At 40.4% G+C, this 18,800-nt stretch overlaps 1 protein-coding gene across 11 annotated transcripts in view; it reads right to left on the bottom strand.

Moving 5' to 3' along the window:
- B3GNTL1 (UDP-GlcNAc:betaGal beta-1,3-N-acetylglucosaminyltransferase like 1) overlaps positions 1–18,800 on the bottom strand; it is a 182,062-nt gene that overhangs the window by 143,397 nt on the left and 19,865 nt on the right. For 8 of the 11 annotated variants that reach the window (XM_064270431.1, XM_064270434.1, XM_064270436.1 and 5 more), the window contains exon 4: positions 16,762–16,826. The exons of 1 other annotated variant lie outside the window; for it this stretch is intronic. In XM_064270431.1, the coding sequence (XP_064126501.1) occupies positions 16,762–16,826 (65 nt within the window). Of the gene's footprint in view, positions 1–154; positions 2,115–14,393; positions 14,575–16,761; positions 16,827–18,800 lie in introns of those variants that run through there. 2 more of the 11 variants (XM_064270441.1, XM_064270440.1) reach the window with 2 other exon arrangements.

Here is an 18,800-nt window from a genome sequence, read left to right as displayed (position 1 = left end):
ATCTCACATAAAGTTTGCTACTCACCCGGATATTTCTGGATTTCCTTCTACTCTTAAGAAAAGGTATGCAAATGCCAATCAAAATAAATCTGGTGTAGATAAAATAAATGTTTAAAGCAGAAAAAAAATCAATATGGATAGAGAAGATACCTACACAACGGTAAGACGTTAGAATCACAAGGAACACAGAATGATTTTAAGTTTGCAGAGCCAAGGTGATGGAGTAGTCAGATGCTTCTGGTGATCCTTCTTACAACAAAGACCCAAAAAAACGAGAAACGATTATGTTTATGACAAGCTAGGAGCCGTGAACATCAAAGGCAAAGTATGAAAATGGGCTGAGCAGCAGGGGGAGGGAGAGATGGTTCAGAAGCAAAGGGGAGTTGCCAGACCTGAATCGCCGGGAACCCTCAAGCACCATTCCCTGGAGCGACTGTGGCAGGGCTGCAGGTAGCATTCCAGACACAGTTTCCCCAGGAAGAGACAACAAGCCGCAGAGCCTACTCACACCTCCAAAACCAGAGAAGAACGGTGCCCTCGGCAAAAGCTAAGTACTTGCATTCATTTTACTGTGGCCCCAGACCCCAAGCTGGCTTCAGTGGCTGTCGATTTCCCTGGGCCTGAGATAGGCCCTGCTGCGCATCCCGAGCCATTCTCCCAGCCTTGGAGAAGGAGTAAATTTGCAATTGCGGGAAAAGATAATCTGCCAGCTCCACTAAGCTGGAGAGCTCAGGACAGAAGCAGCTCCTGTCCAGGCATAAACGGACCATGGACTCTGAATACCTTTCACCCCTGCATGGACCTATGTGGGCCCATTTCATGAGAATAGGCCCTTGCTGGCAGACTGAAACTGTTTCAGCTGTGCGGTAGAGCAGTGGATGCTGGACATTCGACACCTCTTTGTCTATTAAACAGGGACCTCACCTACCCACATCAGGGGCCGAAGGACTGCTGGCTCCACTCACGTCACCTAGCTACCCACAACAGGGGCCCAATGTTACGTCGAACTTCCCAGCGCTTACAACCAAAAACACTGGATGCCCATGGTCCACCTGCAGAACCCACCAACCTGTTGCCCTCTAGGGAACAGGGACACACCTTCCTCACAGACACTTGGGGGAGAGTTGTCAGCCCCTGCCTTGCTCAGACCGTGACCCCCTGCTGCAACCAGATACCTGTACCTACACCAATCACCGCTGCCCCTCTAAGACTGCAGGACAGAGCCTGTACCACACACTTGATGACCAACAACCTGGACATCTGAGCTGAATCCATACAAGAAAAGTGAATGGACTCCTAGGCCAATATACCTGATAACAGCTCTAGCCATCTGGTGACAGGACATCAGAGCAAATAATCAATCTAGCTCACTTAAGCAGCCTATTTGGGCATACAAAACAAAACAAAGCAAGAAGCTATGATACAGTAAGCAAACAAAATAAACTAAAAGAATAACTTATAGATGGCTCAGAGACAACAGTAAATATCAAATCACATAAAGAAGCTGACCATGATTGCTTCAACAAGCTCTCAAAACAAAGAATCAAAGGATTTCTGGATGAAGGTGGTTTCCTGGAATTACCAGATGCAGAATACAAAAGATTAATATAAAGAACTCTTCAAGACATCAGGAATGAGATCAGGCAAAACGCAGAACAAGCCAAGAACACACAGGTGAAGCAGCTGAAGAAATTAAAAAGGTTATTCAAGAACATAATGAAAAGCTGAATAAGCTGCAAGAATCCCCAGAGAAGCAATCAGAAATTCAGATTAACAATAAAATTACAGAATGACACAACTCAAAAGAAAGTCAGAGGAGCAGAACTGAGCAAGTGGAAGGCAGAATTAGTGAGACTGAAGATAAAACACTTGGCACCAATATATTCAAAGAAAATCACAAAAAAGAATTAAAAAAAAAATGAAGAAACCCTAAGAATCATGTGGGACTGTATCAAGAAAAATAACCTACAAATGACTAGAGTACCAGAAAAGGGAGGGATAACAGAAAATACAGAGAGATTTGTTGGCAGAAAACTTCCCTGATATAGAGAAAGATAAGAAGATATCTATCCAAGATGCTCACTGAACACCACATAAGATAGAACTCAAAAAAAAAAAAAGTCACCAAGACATATTATAATCAAATTTGCCAAAACCAAAGACAGAGAGTACTTTAAGAGTGGCTATGGATAAACAAAAAGCCACCTACAATAAAAACAAGCTCGGACTACTTGGCAGAAACCATGCAGGCAAGAAGGCAATGGGATGACTTACATAAAGCACTTAAGGAAAAAAACTGACAGCAGGAATCATATATCCACTAAAACTGTCGCTCAAATATGAAGGCGAAATTAGGACATTTCCAGATAAACAGAAGTTTAGGGATTTCATGAAAACCAAACCTAAACTACAAGAAATACTAAAGGGAGTTCTTTGGTTAGAAAATCAATAATATCAGATACCAACCCAAGACTAGAACACTGGGTAGAGCAATCAGAAGTCAACCCAGACAGGGAAATCAAAAAAACAAAGCAAGATTTTAAAAAATGCTCAAAACAGGGTAACAGCGATATTATTATGTAAAAGAAGACAACATTAAAACAATAAAGAGAGACTGAGAAACCTAGCCATAGGTCTTTCATATGGAGACGAGGACAACGCTATATAAAGAAATGAGAGTTAGATTTAAACTTAGAAAAACGGCTAAATATTAAGGTAACCACAAAGGAGACTAACAATCCCACTCATCAAAATAAAACATGAGAAAAAAAAAAGAGACTCAGCAGAAACAAAATTAACAATGAATAAGAGGAAAGACGCTATATAAAGTACTCAGCACAAAAATTAACTGAAAAAAATTAACTAACAACAACACACAAAAAAAGACATCAAAATGACAGCACTAAACTCATACCCACCCATAATGTAAAAGGACTAGATGCACCAATAAAGAGACAGAGAGTGGCAGAACGGATTAAAAAAACATGCTCCATCCACATGCTGCCTACAAGAGACACACCTTAGAGTTAAAGACACAAACTAAAACTCAAAGGATGGAAAAAATAGATAAAAGAGCAGAAGTGGCTATACTAATTTCTGACAAAATAGACTTTAAAGTTAAATCCACCACAAAGGATAAGGAAGGACACTATATAATGATTAAAGGGACAATATACCAGGAGGATACAACCATATTAAATATTTATGCACCCAATGACAGGGCTGCAAGATACATAAAACAAACTCTATCAGCACTGAAAAGTGAGACAGACAGCTCCACAATAATTGTAGGAGACTTCAACACAACACTTTCAGTGAAGGACAGAACATCCAGAAAGAAGCTCAATAAAAACACAGAAGATCTAAATGCCACAGTCAACCAACTTGAACTCACAGACATATACAGAACACTCCAGCCAAAAGCAGTGAAGTACACTTTCTTTTCTAGTGCACATGGAACATTATCTAGAATAGATCACATATTAGGTCCTAAAGCAAGCCTTAGCAGAATCCAAAACATCAAAATATTACAAAGCATCTATCTTCTCTGACCATAAGGCCATAAAAGTAGAAAACAAAACAAAACAAAAGCAGGGAAAAGAATTCAAACACTTTGAAACTGAACCCTGCTCAAAAATGACCGGGTTATAGAAGACATTACCAAACCCCAAAAAACCAAACCCAATGCCGTTGAGTCGATTCCAACTCATAGCGATCCTACAAGACAGAGTAGAACTGCCCCACAGAGTTTCCAAGGAGCGCCTGGTGGATTCAAACTGTCGACCCTTTGGTTAGCAGCCGTAGCACTTAACCACTACACTGCCAGGATTTTCATAGAACACATTAAGGATGGAACAAAGAAATTCATAGAACGCAATGAGAATGAAAACATTCCCTATCTGAACCTTTGGGACACATCTAAAGCAGTGCTCAGAGGTCAATTTATATCAAAAAATGCACACATACAAAAGGAAGGGCCAAAGTCAAAGAATTATCCCTACAACTTGAACAAATAGAAAGAGAGCAACAAAAGAAACCTTCAGGCACCAGAACAAAGCAAATAATAAAAATTAGAGCAGAACTAGAAAATAGAGAACAGAAAAACAATTGAAAGAATTAACAAGACCAAAAGCTGGTTCTTTTAAAAAAATTAACAAAACTGATAAACTACTGGACAAAATGACAAAAGAAAAACAGGAGGAAAAGCAAAGAGCCCAAATGAGAAATAAGAAGGGCGATATCACAACAGACCCAACTGAAATTAAAAGAATCATATCAGACTACTACAAAAAATTGTACTCTTAACAAATTTGAAAACCTAGAAGAAATGGATGAATTTCTAGAAACACACTACCAATTTAAACTAACACAAACAGGGTAGAACAACTAAATAAACACATAACAAAAGAAGAGATTGAAAAAATAATCAAAAACCTCCCAACAAAATAAAGCCCTGGCCCAGAAGGCTTCACTGGAGAGTTCTACCCAAGCTTTCAGAGAAGAGTTAATACCACTACTACTAAAGGTATTTTAGAGTAGAGCATAGAAAAGGATGAAATACTCCCAAACTCATTTTATAAAGCCACCATATCCCTGATACCAAAACCAGTTAGAGACACCACAAAAAAAGAAAATTCCAGACTTATATCCCTCATGAACGTGGATGCAAAAACCCTCAACAAAATTCTAGCCAACAGAATTCAACAACATATCAAAAAAATAATTCACCACTACCAAGTGGGATTCATACGAGGTATGCAGGGATGGTTCAACATTAGAAAAACAATTAATGTAATCCACCACATAAATAAAACAAAAGACAAGAACCACATGATCTTATCAATTGATGCAGAAAAAGTATTTGACAAAGTTCAATACCCATTCACGATAAAAACTCTCATCAAAATAGGTATAGAAGGAAAATTCCTCAACACAATAAAGGGCATTTATATAAAGCTAATAGCCAACATCACCCTAAATGGAGAGAGTCTGAAAACATTCCTCTTGAGAACAGTATACCAGTCCAGGATGCCTTTTATCACCAATCTTATTCAACATTGTGCTGGAAGTTCTAGCCAGAGCAATTAGGCTAGATAAAGAAATAAAGGGCATCCAGATTGGCAAGGAAGCGGTCAAAGTATCTCTATTTGCAGATGACATGATCTTATACACAGATAACCCAAAAGATTCCTCAAGAAAACTACTGAAACTAATAGAAGAGTTCAGCAGAGTACTTGGATACAAGATAAACATACAAAAATCAGCTGGATTCCTCTACGCCAACAAAAAGAACATCGAAGAGGAAATCACAAAATCAATACCATTCACAGTAGCCCCCAAGAAGATAAAATGCTTAGGAATAAATCTTACCAGAGATGTAAAAGACCTACACAAAGAACACTACAAGGCAGTACTGCAAGAAACCAAAAGAGACCTAAAGTGGAAAAACATACCATGTTCATGGATAGGAAGACTTAACATTATAAAAATGTCTATTCTACCAAAAGCCACCTACAGATATAATGCAATTTGAATCCAAATTCCAATGACATTTTTTAATGAGATGGAGAAACAAATCACCAACTTCATATGGAAACGGAATAGGCCCTGGATAAGTAAAGCATTACTGGAAAAGAAGAACAAAGTCGGAGGCCTCACTCTACTTGATTTTAAAGCCTATTATACTGCCACAGTAGTCAAAACAGCCTGGTACTGGTACAACAACAGACACATAGACCAATGGAACAGAATTCAGAATCCAGACATAAATCCATCCACATATGAGCAGGTGATATTTGACAAAGGCCCAAAGTCAGTTAAATGGGGAAAAGACAGTCTTTTTAACAAATGGTGCTGGCATAACTAGATATCCATCTGCAAAAAAATGAAACAAGACCCATACCTCATACCATGCACAAGAACTAACTCAAAACAGATCAAAGACCTAAATATAAAATCTAAAACAATAAAGATCATGGAAGAAAAAATAGGGACAATGCTAGGAATCCTAATACATGGCATAAACACTATACAAGACGTTACTAACAATGCAGAAGAAAAACTAGATAACTGGAAGCTCCTAAAAATCAAAACACCTATGCTCATCTAAAGACTTCATCGAAAGGGTAAAACGAGTACCTACAGACCGGGAAAAAGTTTTTAGCTATAACATTTCCGATGGGCGCCTGCTCTCTAAGATCTACGTGATCCTGCAAAAGCTCAACTGCAAAAGACAAATAACCCAATTAAAAAATGGGCAAACGATATGAAGAGACACTTCATTAAAGAAGACATTCAGGTCGCTAACAGATACATGAGGAAATGCTCAGGATCATTAGCCATTAGAGAAATGCAGATCAAAACTACAATGAGATTCCATCTCACTCCAACAAGGCTGGCATTAATCCAAAAAACACAAACAATAAATGTTGGAGAGGCTGTGAAGAGACTGGAACACTTATACACTGCTGGTAGGAACGGTACAAGCACTTTGGAAATCGATTTGGCGCTTCCTTAAAAAGTTAGAAATAGAACTACCACACAATCCAGCAGTCCCACTTCTTGGAATTTATCCTAGAGAAATAAGAGCCTTTACATGAACAGATATATGTTTACAATAGCAAAAAGATGGAAGCAACCAATATGCCCAACAACAGATCAATGGATAAAGAAATTATGGTATATTCGCACAATGGAATACTATGCATTGATAAAGAACAATGATGAATCTGTGAAACATTTCATAACATGGAGAAACCTGGAAGGCATTATGCTGAGTGAAATTAGTCAGTTGCAAAAGGATAAATATTGTATTAACAACAACAAAAAAAAAACCCAGTGCCGAAATATTGTATAAGAATACTATTACAAGAACTCGTGAAAAACAGTTTAAACGGAGAAGAAAATATTCTTTGATGGTTACGAGACAGGGGAGGGAAACAGGGTGGGAGAGGGGTATTCACTAACTGGATAGTAGATAAGATCTACTTTAGGTGAAGGGAAAGACAACACACAACACAGGCGAGGTCAGCACAACTGAACTAAACCAAAAGCAAAGAAGTTTCCTGAATAAACTGAATGTTTTGAAGGCCAGCGTAGCAGGAGCTGGGGTTTGGGGACCATGGCTTCAGGGGACATCCAAGTCAATTGGCATAATAAAATCTATTAAGAAAACATTCTGCATCCCACTTTGGAGAGTGGCGTCTGGGGTCTTAAATGCTAGCAAGCGGCCATCTAAGATGCATCATTTGGTCTCAACCCACCTGAAGCAAAGGAGAATGAAGAACATCAAGGACACAAGGCTATTACGAGCCCAAGAGACAGAAAGGGCCACATAAACCAGAGACTACATCAGCCTGAGACCAGAAGAACTAGATGGTCCCCAGCTACAACTGATGGCTGCCCTGACAGGGAACACAACAGAGAACCCGAAGGAGCAGGAGAGCAGTGGGATGCAGACCCCAAATTCTCATAAAAAGACCAGATTTAATGGTCTGACTGAGACTAGAAGGATCCCAGTGGCCATGGCCCCCAGACCTTCTGTTGGCCCAGGACAGGAACCATTTCCAAAGCCAACTGTTCAGACAGGGATTGGACTGGACAATGGGTTGGAGAGGGATGCTGGTGAGGAGTGAGCTTCTTAGATCAGGTGGACACTTGAGACTATGTTGGCACCTCCTCCCTGGAGGGGAGATGAGAGGGTAGAGAGAGTTAGAAGCTGGGGAAATGGACAGGAAAAGAGAGGCTGGAGGGAGGGAGCGGGCTGTCTCATTAGGGGGAGAGCAATTGAAAGTATATCTAGCAGGCGTATGTAAGTTTTTGTGTGAGAGACTGACGATTTGTAAACTTTCACTTAAAGCACAATAAAAATTTTTAAAAAAGTCTAAATATCAAAGTAAAAACTACAAGCTACCAGGAAAAAAAAAAAAATAGAATGACTTCTCCTTTGGGGTAGGCAAAGATTTCCTGGGGGAAAAATTAAGTATAAAAGAAAAAAAAAATCAATAAATTGGGCTTCATCAAAATTAAAAGCTTCTGCTCATCAAAAGATGCTACTAAAATATGAAAAGGCAAACCACCTACTGGGAGAACATATTCACAAATCATGTATCTGCAAAGGACTTGTATGTAGAATACACAAAGAACTTTTATAACTCATTAATTAGAAGACAACACTACAATGTTTTCAATGGGGAAAAGATGTGAATAGATACTTCATAAAGGAAGCTTATATGAATGGCCAATGTGCACATGAAAAGGTACTCAACATGACTGTTCATCAAGGAAATGTAAATTAGAATCAAATGATACACACTTCACATCTAATAGAATGGTAAAAATGAAAAGACTGGGGACATCAAGGTTGGCAAGAAGGCCGAGCAATCGAAACCCCTGCACCCTGCTACGGGAAATGTGAAACTGTACACCCACTTTTGGAAAACTGTTTGGCAGTTTCTTATGAGGTTAAATATACGTTTACCCTATGATCCATCAATTCCACTCCTGGGTATTTACCCAAAAGGAATGTTTATGATGCCTCTAATTATAATAATTCCAAACTAGAAACAACCTACATGTCCATGAACAGTAGTCTACAGAAACAAATTGTGGGAGAGTCATACAACAGATAAAAAACGTGAATAAACTGCAAATGCACAAAATACCACGGATAGTCGTGATGTGGAGTGAAAATCCAAACAGTAAAGAGTGTATGGTGTACAATTTCATTTATATGAAATCAAGAACAAGCAGCCTAAGCCGTGGGGATGTACATCATGTCAGTGGTTGCTATAGGGGTGGGTATTAAAACTGGAAGAAAGCACAGCTTCCTGGGGCAATGGAAATGCTCTCTGCCTTGACTGGGGCATTAGTCACATAGGTACATATAACCGTCAAAACTCACTAAACTGTCTGCTTCGTAAACAATCTTCACACTGAAATCTTCCATTTCACTGTATCCATCTACCTCAATTTTTAAAAAACTGAATGAACTATAATGGCACGCAACAATATGGATAAAATCTTAACAACATCAGTTTTAAAAGTTCCAAACTATTTTTTAAAATATTTTATTGTGTTTTAGGTGAAAGTTTACACAGCAAATTCGATTCCCAGTCAACAATTCATACACAGGTTGCTCTGTGACAATCCCCATAACGTGTCAGCACTCTGGGCATTTCCACTCCTCCTGCCCTGTTTCCATCCATCGAGTTTCTTGGCCCCTCCTTGCCTTCCCATCTTTGCTTCTGTGTAAATGCGGACAGTTTGGTCTGTGTAGCTGACTGTTTAAAGGAGCACATTCCTCACAGGTGCTACTGTTTATTTTATAGGCCAATCTATTATTTGGCTGAAAGGTGACATCCAGGAGGGGCTTTAGTTCCAGGTTAAACTGGGAATCTTAGGATGACAGTCTCAGGAGTAGAAGTTCCAAACCATTATACACAGCATGATACCTTTTTTAAAATTTAAATCAACTAAAATTTTTTTATTTTTATTTTTTTCAGATTTGTATAACCAAAAAAAAAAAAAAACCTAACCCACTGCCATCAAGTCGATTCTAACTCATAGCAATCCCTATAGGACAGAGCAGAACTGTCCCGTAGGTTTTCCAAGGCTGTAATCTTTACGAAAGCAGACTGCCACATCTTTCTCCTGCGGAGCAGCTGGCGTATACATGCCAAAAAATTATAAAAAAGGAAAGCAAGGGATGATAAGCAAAGGATTTGAGATTAAGTTTTTAAGCTGTGAAGGGAGGAAATGCAACGTAGATCACCAATCTGAAAAAGGCCAACTTGTGAGGAAGAGGCAAAGTGGTCACATGTACGCATCCTAACAGATAAACCCAGTGTTCAAACTGCCATTGACAGAATTTAAGCACAACATTTAAACATAAAAACGCACTGTCTTTCCAGCCAACATCTTTATTGTACATCGACAAATTTGAAGTTACAACAGCAAGTGAAACTGTCCCCATACCAGGAGTCTACTGCACTTTCTGGAACCCCTTCAGAACCACCACGGGACAGTCGTGGGGCAGCCGTCTCACCTGTTGGGTATCTGGGATACCTGAAGAGCTTTGGGTGGCACACTCTGTTTTTGGTTTTTTTCCAGCGGGGGGGGGGGGGGGGGGAGGAGATTAGCGGGAGAGAATGTAGATGATTTTATCGGCAAGAACTGAAGGTCCATGAAAACTGCCCTAGGCTGTAAACCCTGGAGGTCAGGAGACACATTTGTTTACTTCACTTGAACAATCCCCTATACAAACTGTATTTAAAAATGGTTTCAAGATAACATTCTTACCAGTCAGCTGGGCAAAAGCGCAAAATCCATTAAGGCCTCAAGACTGTCTTCCACCCACACAATCTCACATAGTAGCCACTTCTCTCCGCTCATTAATACCTCGGCAAGGTCTGCACAAGTCCAATCCTGTAACCCTTCCAGAACCTTCCAGAGCCTGGGGTGTAAGGCTGAACAGTGAAGGCAAACAAGGCTCAGGCCAGGCTCCTTCTACTGGCCCCTCTGTCCAGTTTGCTCAGTGGTGCCGGAGGCCATCCTGGCCGCCCCTTGGGCTCCTGAGTATGCAGATGACCATTCATTCCATGCCTCAGCAGGCAGATGGCACAAAAACGCAGCTACATGTATCTGGTTCAACGTGCAAGAGAGATCACAGTCAAGAAATTCTCCTTTACTGTAACTGAACCCCTACATGAAGACTAAACCTACTTCGTATTTGTTTTCTCGAAACACAGAAAAATTGGCTAGCAAATTCATAAAAATATTTCTTTAGAACCAAGAAGACTTACATTAGCCTGTCCTCAAATTTACATATCTTAAACTCCCTCTTTCCCACTACTGCAACTTTTTAAAAATACAGAGATTCAGATTCTATCCTAAAGACTAAAAACCCAGTGCAGTATCAGGGAGCCTGAGTCAGGAGCTGCTAATTCACTAAATAAAGGAATCGATCAAACCCAGAACGATGCAGAAGTTCTCCACCGCCCTGTGCCCCTCTCTCCTCCGGATCCCCTCCAAATACTCAATAGATCACTAAAACCCAGAAAAAACTGGGAAGCAGAAAAATGCTACCTCATCTCCACCAGACTACCAGACTCCCAGCCACAAAGCCACTGTTACTATGGCAAAGAGGCTACACAAGTTCCAGTGCAAACATCTTCTGCAGCACGAAGCTTACCCAAAACTGCCTTAGTATTATCTGATTGATTGATTTCAACTAAACCCTGAGAAGAATTCAGATCTCCTCGATGAGACCTCCGCACCACCATCTTACTCTGACACACTCCCCTCAAGTCCCAGCAATGCCTGAAGCCAGTAGTGCGTTCACCACTATCAGCACCATCCTCCCGCTTAACTACTCATAGTTATCTAGTCCTGTTGTTGTTAGATGCCATCAAGTCAGTTCCGACTCACAGCGACCCTGTGTGCAACAGATGAAACACTCTCAGGTCCTGCACCATCCTCACAATCATTGTCATGCTTGAGCCCACTGTTGCAGCCACTGCGTCAATCCATCTCATTATGAGTCTTCCTCTTTTTCACTGACCCTCTATTCTACCAAGCATGATATCCACTTCCAAGGACTGGTCCCTCCTGATAACACGTCCAAAGTATGGGAAACATAGTCTCGCCATCCTTGCTCCTCAGAAGTATTCTGGCTGTACTTCTTCCAAGATAGATTTGTTCGTTCTTTTCACAGTCCTTGTGATTTCAATATTCTTCACCAAGATCATAATTCAAAGGCATCAATTCTTCAATTCTTCGGTCCTCCTTATTTACTGTCTAGCTTTTACATGCATATGAGACAACTGAAAACACCATGGCTTGGGTCAGGCACACCTTAGTCTTCAAGGTGACATTGTTGCTTTTTAACACTTTAAAGAGGTCTTTTACAGCAGATTTGCCCAAAGCAATCCATTTTTTGATATCTTGACTGCTGCTTCCATGGGTGTTGATTGTATATTCAAGTAAAGCGAAATCCTTGACAACTTCTGTATTTTCTCCATTTATCACGATGTTGCTTGTTGGTCCAGTTGTGAGGATTTTTGTTTTATGTTAAGGTACAATCCATACTGAAGGCTGCGGTCTTTAATCTTCATTAGTAGGTGCTTTAAGTCCTCTTCCCTTTCAGCAAGCAAAGTTGTCATCTGCATATCGCAGGTTGTTAATGAGTCTTCCTCCAACCCTGATGCCCCGTTCTTCATATAGTCCAGCTTCTCAGATTATTTGCTCAGCAGACAGATTGAATAGGTATGGTGAAAGGATACAACCCTGACACAAACCTTTCCTGACTTTAAACCACACAGTATTCCCTCGCTCTGTTTGAACGACTGGCTCTTGATCTATGTACAGGTTCCTCATGGGCACAATTAAGTGTTCTGGAATTCCCATTCTTCACAATGTTACCCATATCTGTTATAATCCACATAGTCAAATGCCTTTGCACAGTCAGTAAAACACAGGTAAACATCTTTCTCGTGTTCTCTGCTTTCGGCCAGGAGCCATTTGATATCAGCAATGATATCCCTGTTGTACTGCTGGAGCCGCTTTTGAATGACCTTCAGCAAAAGTTTACTTACATGTAATAATATGTAAGTAGTGTTTGTTAATTTGCACATTCAGTTGGATCACCTTTGTTTGGAATAGGCATAAATATGGATCTCTTCCAGTTGCTTGGCCAGGTAGCTGTCTTCAAATTTCTTGGCATAGACAAGTGAGAACTTGCCACACCGAATCTGTTTGTTGAAACATATCAATTGCTTTCTGTCAATTCCTGGTGCCTTGTTTTTTGCCAATGCCTTCAGTGCAGCTTGGACTTCTTCCTTCAGTACCATCGGTTTCTGATAATATGCTACTTCCTGAAAGAGTTGAACATTGACCAATTTTTTTTGGTATAATGACTCTGTATTCCTTCTGTCTTCTTTCGATGCCTCCTGTGTCGTTTAATATTTTGTCCATAGAATCCTTCACTATTGCGACTCAAGGCTTGAATTTTTTCTTCATTTTTTTCAGCTTGAGAAATGCCAAACATGTTCTTCCCTTTTGTTTTTCTAACTCCTGGTCTTTGCACATGTCATTAAAATACTTTGTCTTCTCAAGTTGCCCTTTGAAGTCTTCTGTTCAGCTCTCTGACGTCATCATTTCTTCCTCTTGCCTTAGCTGCTCGACGTTCAAGAGCAAGTTTCAGAGTCTCTTCTGACATCTATTTTGGTCTTTTCTTTCATGCTTTCTTCATGTATGATGTCCTTGATGTCATTCCACAACTTGTCTGGTCTTTGGTCATCAGTGTTGAATGCATCAAATATATTGAGATGGTCTCTAAATTCAGGTGGGATATATTCAAGGTAGTACTCTGGGTCTCATGGATTTGTTCTAATTTTCTTTAGCTTTAACTTGAACTTGCATACAAGCAATTGATGGTCTGTGCCTCAATCAGCCCCTGGAAATGTTCTGACTGATGATACTAAGCTTTTCCATCGTCTCTTTCCATAGACGCAGTCGATCTGATTCCTGTGTATTCCATCTGGTGAGGTCCACATGTACAGTTGCCATTTATGTTGGTGAAAAAAGGTATTTGCAACGAAGAAGTCGTTGGTCTTGCAAAATTCTATTATGCAATCTCCGGCACCATTTCTATCACCAAGGCCTGTTTTTCAACTGATTCTTCTTCTTTGTTTCCAACTTTCGCATCCTAATCACCAGTAATTATCAACGCATCCTGATTGCAGTTCGATCAATTTCAGACTGCAGAAGCTGGTAAAAATCTTCAATTTCTTCATCTTTGGCATTAGTGCTTGGTACCTAAATTTGAATTAATAGTCACATTAACTGGTCTTTCTTGTAGACGTACAGATATCATCCTATCACTGACAGGGCTGGACTTCAGGATAGATCTTGAAACGTTCTTTTTGACGATGAATCCAACGCCATTCCGCTTCAAGTTGTCATTCCTGGCATAGTAGGCCATATGATTCTTTGATTCAAAATGGCTGATATCAATCCATTTCAGCTCACTAACGCCTAGGATATTGATGTTTACGCATTCCCTTTCATTTTTGATGATTTCCAATTTTCCTACATTCGTACTTCATAAATTCCAGGTTCCAACTGTTAATGGATGTTTGCAGCTGTTTCTTCTCATTTTGAGTCATGCCACATCTGCAAAGGAAGTTCCTGAAAGCTTGACTCCATCCACGTCATTTAAGGTCGACTCTAGCTCCCCACTAGAGGTCTCTTGAGTCCCTTCCAACCTGAAGGGCTCATCTTCTGCCACTATATCAGACAATATTCTGCTGCCATTCATAAGGTTTTCAGTATAGTCCTGCTATAACAGAAATACCACAAGTGGACGGCTTTAACAAACAAATTTATTTTCTTACCGTTTAGGAGGCTAGAAGTCTGCAATCAGGGTGCCGGCTCTAGGTGAAGGCTTTCCCGCTCTGTCAACTCTAGGGGAACGTCCTTGTCTCTTTTGAGTTTCTGCTCCTGGGCGATCTTTCCGTGGCTTGCAATCTCTCTTCACCCATCTCTGCTTCTTTAGCTTGCTTGTTTAACTTCTTTTATGTCTCAAAAGAGATTGATTTAAGACACACACTAACACTCACTAACAAAAACAACCTATTCCCAAATGGTATTATAACCACAGGCATAGAGATTAGGATTTCCAACACATATTTTGGGGGAACACAATTCAATGCACTACACACCCTCCGTCCCCTCTGTCCCATGGTCCCTCTGAGACCGACCTGTCCAGGTATCTAACCTATCTGGGTCTCATCCCACCCTAAACATGAAAGGTATTCTCAAGAGCCTGATTCTCTACTGTCTGCCCTTCTTCAGCAAGTTCTTGACTGAGGATCTTGCTGATGACTCCTACTGCCGTTGTTGACACCCCTTAACTGACCCCCAGCTCTACGGTGCCAAGGGTTCTAAACCTGGGCTTCAATTCTTCAAGGTCCAAACCCATACTTCTACTTGGACTTCCTACATCTTCTTTATGCCTTTTCCCTTCCTGAAAAAACCTTCTTTCCCTTCAGTGAACAAGATGAAAGTTATGAAAGGGATGCTGTGGAGGGATATTCTCCTCCTTCCTCCCACATCTAGTCCAAGATGGAAATAACCCATCCAGGCCAGGACCTGTGTACTGTGCAGATTTTAAACTAACCAGGGTGAGGGAGGGGGTTCAATCTCCTACAGTTCACAAATTCAAGTACTGTTGTTGGAGAGGCTACATGATTCACCATAAGATATTTCAGAAAGAACAATCATACAGAAAAAAAGAAAAAATTACCATAGTCCCATCACCCGCAGGCAATAAAAAGTATGATAACAAAGAACAGTTTTAAACCTGGTGGGGTATAGCTATCTTTGGTAGAAACTGTTTTTGCTTAAGGAAGTGTCTGATTGACCACTGGAGTGTGAAAAAATAGGAACCAGAGCAGGATCTAGAAAGAGATGGCAAAACAAGAGGGAAGGCTGAGTTGTTCTGTCTACGGAAATTGGAGAAATCCGAGGGGTCCCAATCTCAGAAGAAAAGAGCAGAAGAGACGTGTGTGAGCAGAGCAGCAGGACAAGAAACCTGGCACTCGATGGAGGAGGGGAGGCACCCCCACTGGGGTTTCTATTTTCAAGGGCAGGGCTGTTTAATATTCATCGTACTTTGCTCACACTTGTAGGCCACCATCTCCCCAGACTTCCCAAGTACCAAGACCCTACATGGAAAAAACATGGAGGTTTCTGGTAAAAATCAAGGGAAAGGGCTGAATCAACATGAGATGGAAAGATGACACCTGTGAATTAATCCAGCCCAGGTAGAGACTCCACCCGAGCTGACCTGGAAGAGGTCAACAGCTCACCTCCCCTCAGGGATTCACAAATGGCCCAGGGGCACTGCACCCAGGCACAGAAGGTGGGGGGAGGGGGAGGCACCCCAAGGTCACAGGTAAATGTCCCTAAGGTTTGTTTTAAAGTAATTAAAAAGAAAACCCATAGTTGAATGCAATATATATATATATTCTTTTTTCACCTACTATAATCATTTGTTGTGTTAAAAATTCCTTATAAACCTGATAATAATTCTCTCTTATATGGATTTACCACAATTTACTTAACCATTGCTCTATTTTTGCACATTAACTTGCTTCTAAATTTCCATCATAATAAATGTCACTGAAGCAAAGAACTTCTTTGAACATAAATCTTTCTCAGAATTTCAGAGATACCTAGAGGAGCTAAGCATATAAGCATTTTTAAAGTTCTTGATCCATAACACAAAACTATGCTGCCAACACTGAACTAATTTACACTTCCCAAAAATCTTGAATGCTCACGTTTAAGAACAAAAACCTTTAACTAATTTGGTTCCCCTTTAATTCTCAGAAAGTTCATTTGTAAGCCCTCCACTCCTATCCTCACCTAGTCACCTAGCACTTGCTTCTTTTGTGCTTTTTATCGACTTGAATGAGTTCTTTCTATTTAAAGTATCATATTGTCAATATCTTACCAGTTTATCTTCATTTGTGTTTATATTGTTCTCTGCTGTGCAGTTTTACATTTTATATGTTATTTCTCATTAATTAATTTGCTTAGTAAGTGCCACAGCAATTAAACAGCAACAACCTCTCAACCTTAACTTTTAAGTCTGATTATAATGTATTAGAATAATGCTTTTCAAAAACCACACTAAAATGTAAGGTCATTTAATTATTCAACCAACATACATCATAAACAAAACAAAGAGTTACTTACTGCATCCAAAAAGCAAAGGTAAGCCCCTGAGCTCTGTGCTATTGCTTGATTTTTAGAATATCCAACTGTTTAAAAAAAAGAAGAAAAGCTCTTTTACAATTCAGTTTTCAATAGCATTACCTTTCATAAAACTTAGCATACCGTATATGGTTAAGACTAGGGACGTTTTGCACTACCAAGTAGAAAATCAGATCACCTTTAGAAGGAATAAAAGGAAAGTAAATGGAAAACAACATTTCACATTCAGTAAAGGCACAGTAAGTATAATGATAAAATACAAATATTACAGTCTAGGTCAAAGTAGAATATGGTAGCTGCAGTAAAAAAACACTCAGCAAACACTTACTGAGTACGTCACTAAGCTAAGCCCTGGGGAATATTTTTTCAAAACAAAACAAAAATTGAAATGTCCAACTGAAGTGGCTTGGTAGATACTGGCAGAGACAGTTTCGATAAAGTCTACGCTGATGAAAGTCTGGATAATGGTTACCTGGGGAAGGGGGTAGCCACCTGAGTGATCAGTCGGTAAAAACTCACTAAACTGGACACTTGCGGGGCAGTCATCTGTACGTTTATTTCAGTAACAAGTTAAAATCACTGCCAGTATCTAAATACGCCCATTCTATGACCCTACGTGTAGACCCAACACAATGGGTGCTTATGTTCACCACAAGCATGTACTAAAATGCTCCCAGCTGCACCAGTCATAAGAACCCCGAACCAGGAACCACCCAAAGGTAGGCTGGAAAGACTGAGGACACACAGCAGGAGGATGTGTGGTCTGTAAGGGCACCTGACAACGTGGAAAATCTCCCTTCTGGGAAGCGAAGGGAGTCACTCACAAAGAGGACATTGTGTGGTACCACTTACACAGAACACAAGAGCAGGAGAAACTCAGCTCTGCAATCAGAAATCAGGAACGTAGTCACCTTGGGAACAAGGCGGGTAATGAGAGGGGTATCAGGAGGCTTCTGGGGGGGCTGGTGACACTCTGTTTCTTCATCAAGGTGCTGCTGTGTTCAGTTAGTGAAAATTAATCAACCTGTATAATTATAAGTGCACTTTTCTGTGGTGGTGTTATTGTTGCTAGGTGCTGTCGAGTCGGTTTCAACTCATAACGACCACAGAATGAAACACTGCCTGGTCCTGCACCACACTCACAATCGTTTTGCTTGAGCCCACTGTTGCAGCCACTGCATCAATCCATCTTGTTGAGGGTCTTCCTCTTTTCCGCTAATCCTGTACTTTACCAAGGATGATGTCCTCCAGAGACTCCTCTTGACATTTCTGAAGTATGTAAGATGCAGTCTTGCCACCCTTGCTTCTAAGGAGCATTCTGATTGTACTTCTTCCAAGACAGATTTGTTTGTTCTTTTGGCAGTCCGTGGTATATTCAATATTCTTCGCCAATACCACAATTCGAAGGTGTCAACTCATCTTCCATCTTCCTTATTCATCAACCAGCTTTCACATGCTTACGATACAACTGAAAATACTATGGCTTGAGTCAGGCACACCTTAGTCTTCAAGGTGACATCTTTGCTTTTCAACACTTTAAAGAGGTCCTTTGCAGCAGATTTGCCCAATGCAATGCGTCTCTTGATTTCTTGACTGCTGCTTCCATGAGTGTTGACTGTGGATCCAAGTAAAATGAAATCCTTGACAACTTCAATCTTTTCTGTTTATCATGATGTTGCTTGCTGGTCCAGTTGTGAGGATTTTTGTTTTCTTTATGCTCAGGTGGTCTTTGATCTTCATCAGTAAGTGCTTCAAGTCCTCTTCACTTTCAGCAAACAAGGCTGTGTCATCTGCATAACTCAGGTTGTTAATGAGCCTTCCTCCAATCCTGATGCCCCATTCTTCTTCACATAATCCAGCTTTTTGATTATTTGCTCAGCATACAGATTGAATAGGCATGGTGAAAGGATACAGTCCTGACGCACACCTTTTCTGATGTTAAACCACACAGTATTCCCTTGTTCTGTCCAAATGACTGCCTCTCGATCTGTGTACAGGTTCCTCATGAGCACAATTAAGTG

Source organism: Loxodonta africana, chromosome 18 (genome assembly GCF_030014295.1).
Source record: "Loxodonta africana isolate mLoxAfr1 chromosome 18, mLoxAfr1.hap2, whole genome shotgun sequence".
In the NCBI taxonomy this organism is placed as follows: domain Eukaryota; kingdom Metazoa; phylum Chordata; class Mammalia; order Proboscidea; family Elephantidae; genus Loxodonta; species Loxodonta africana.
Note: the sequence above shows the minus strand (reverse complement) of the source record. Positions and strands in the feature narration are given on the sequence as shown.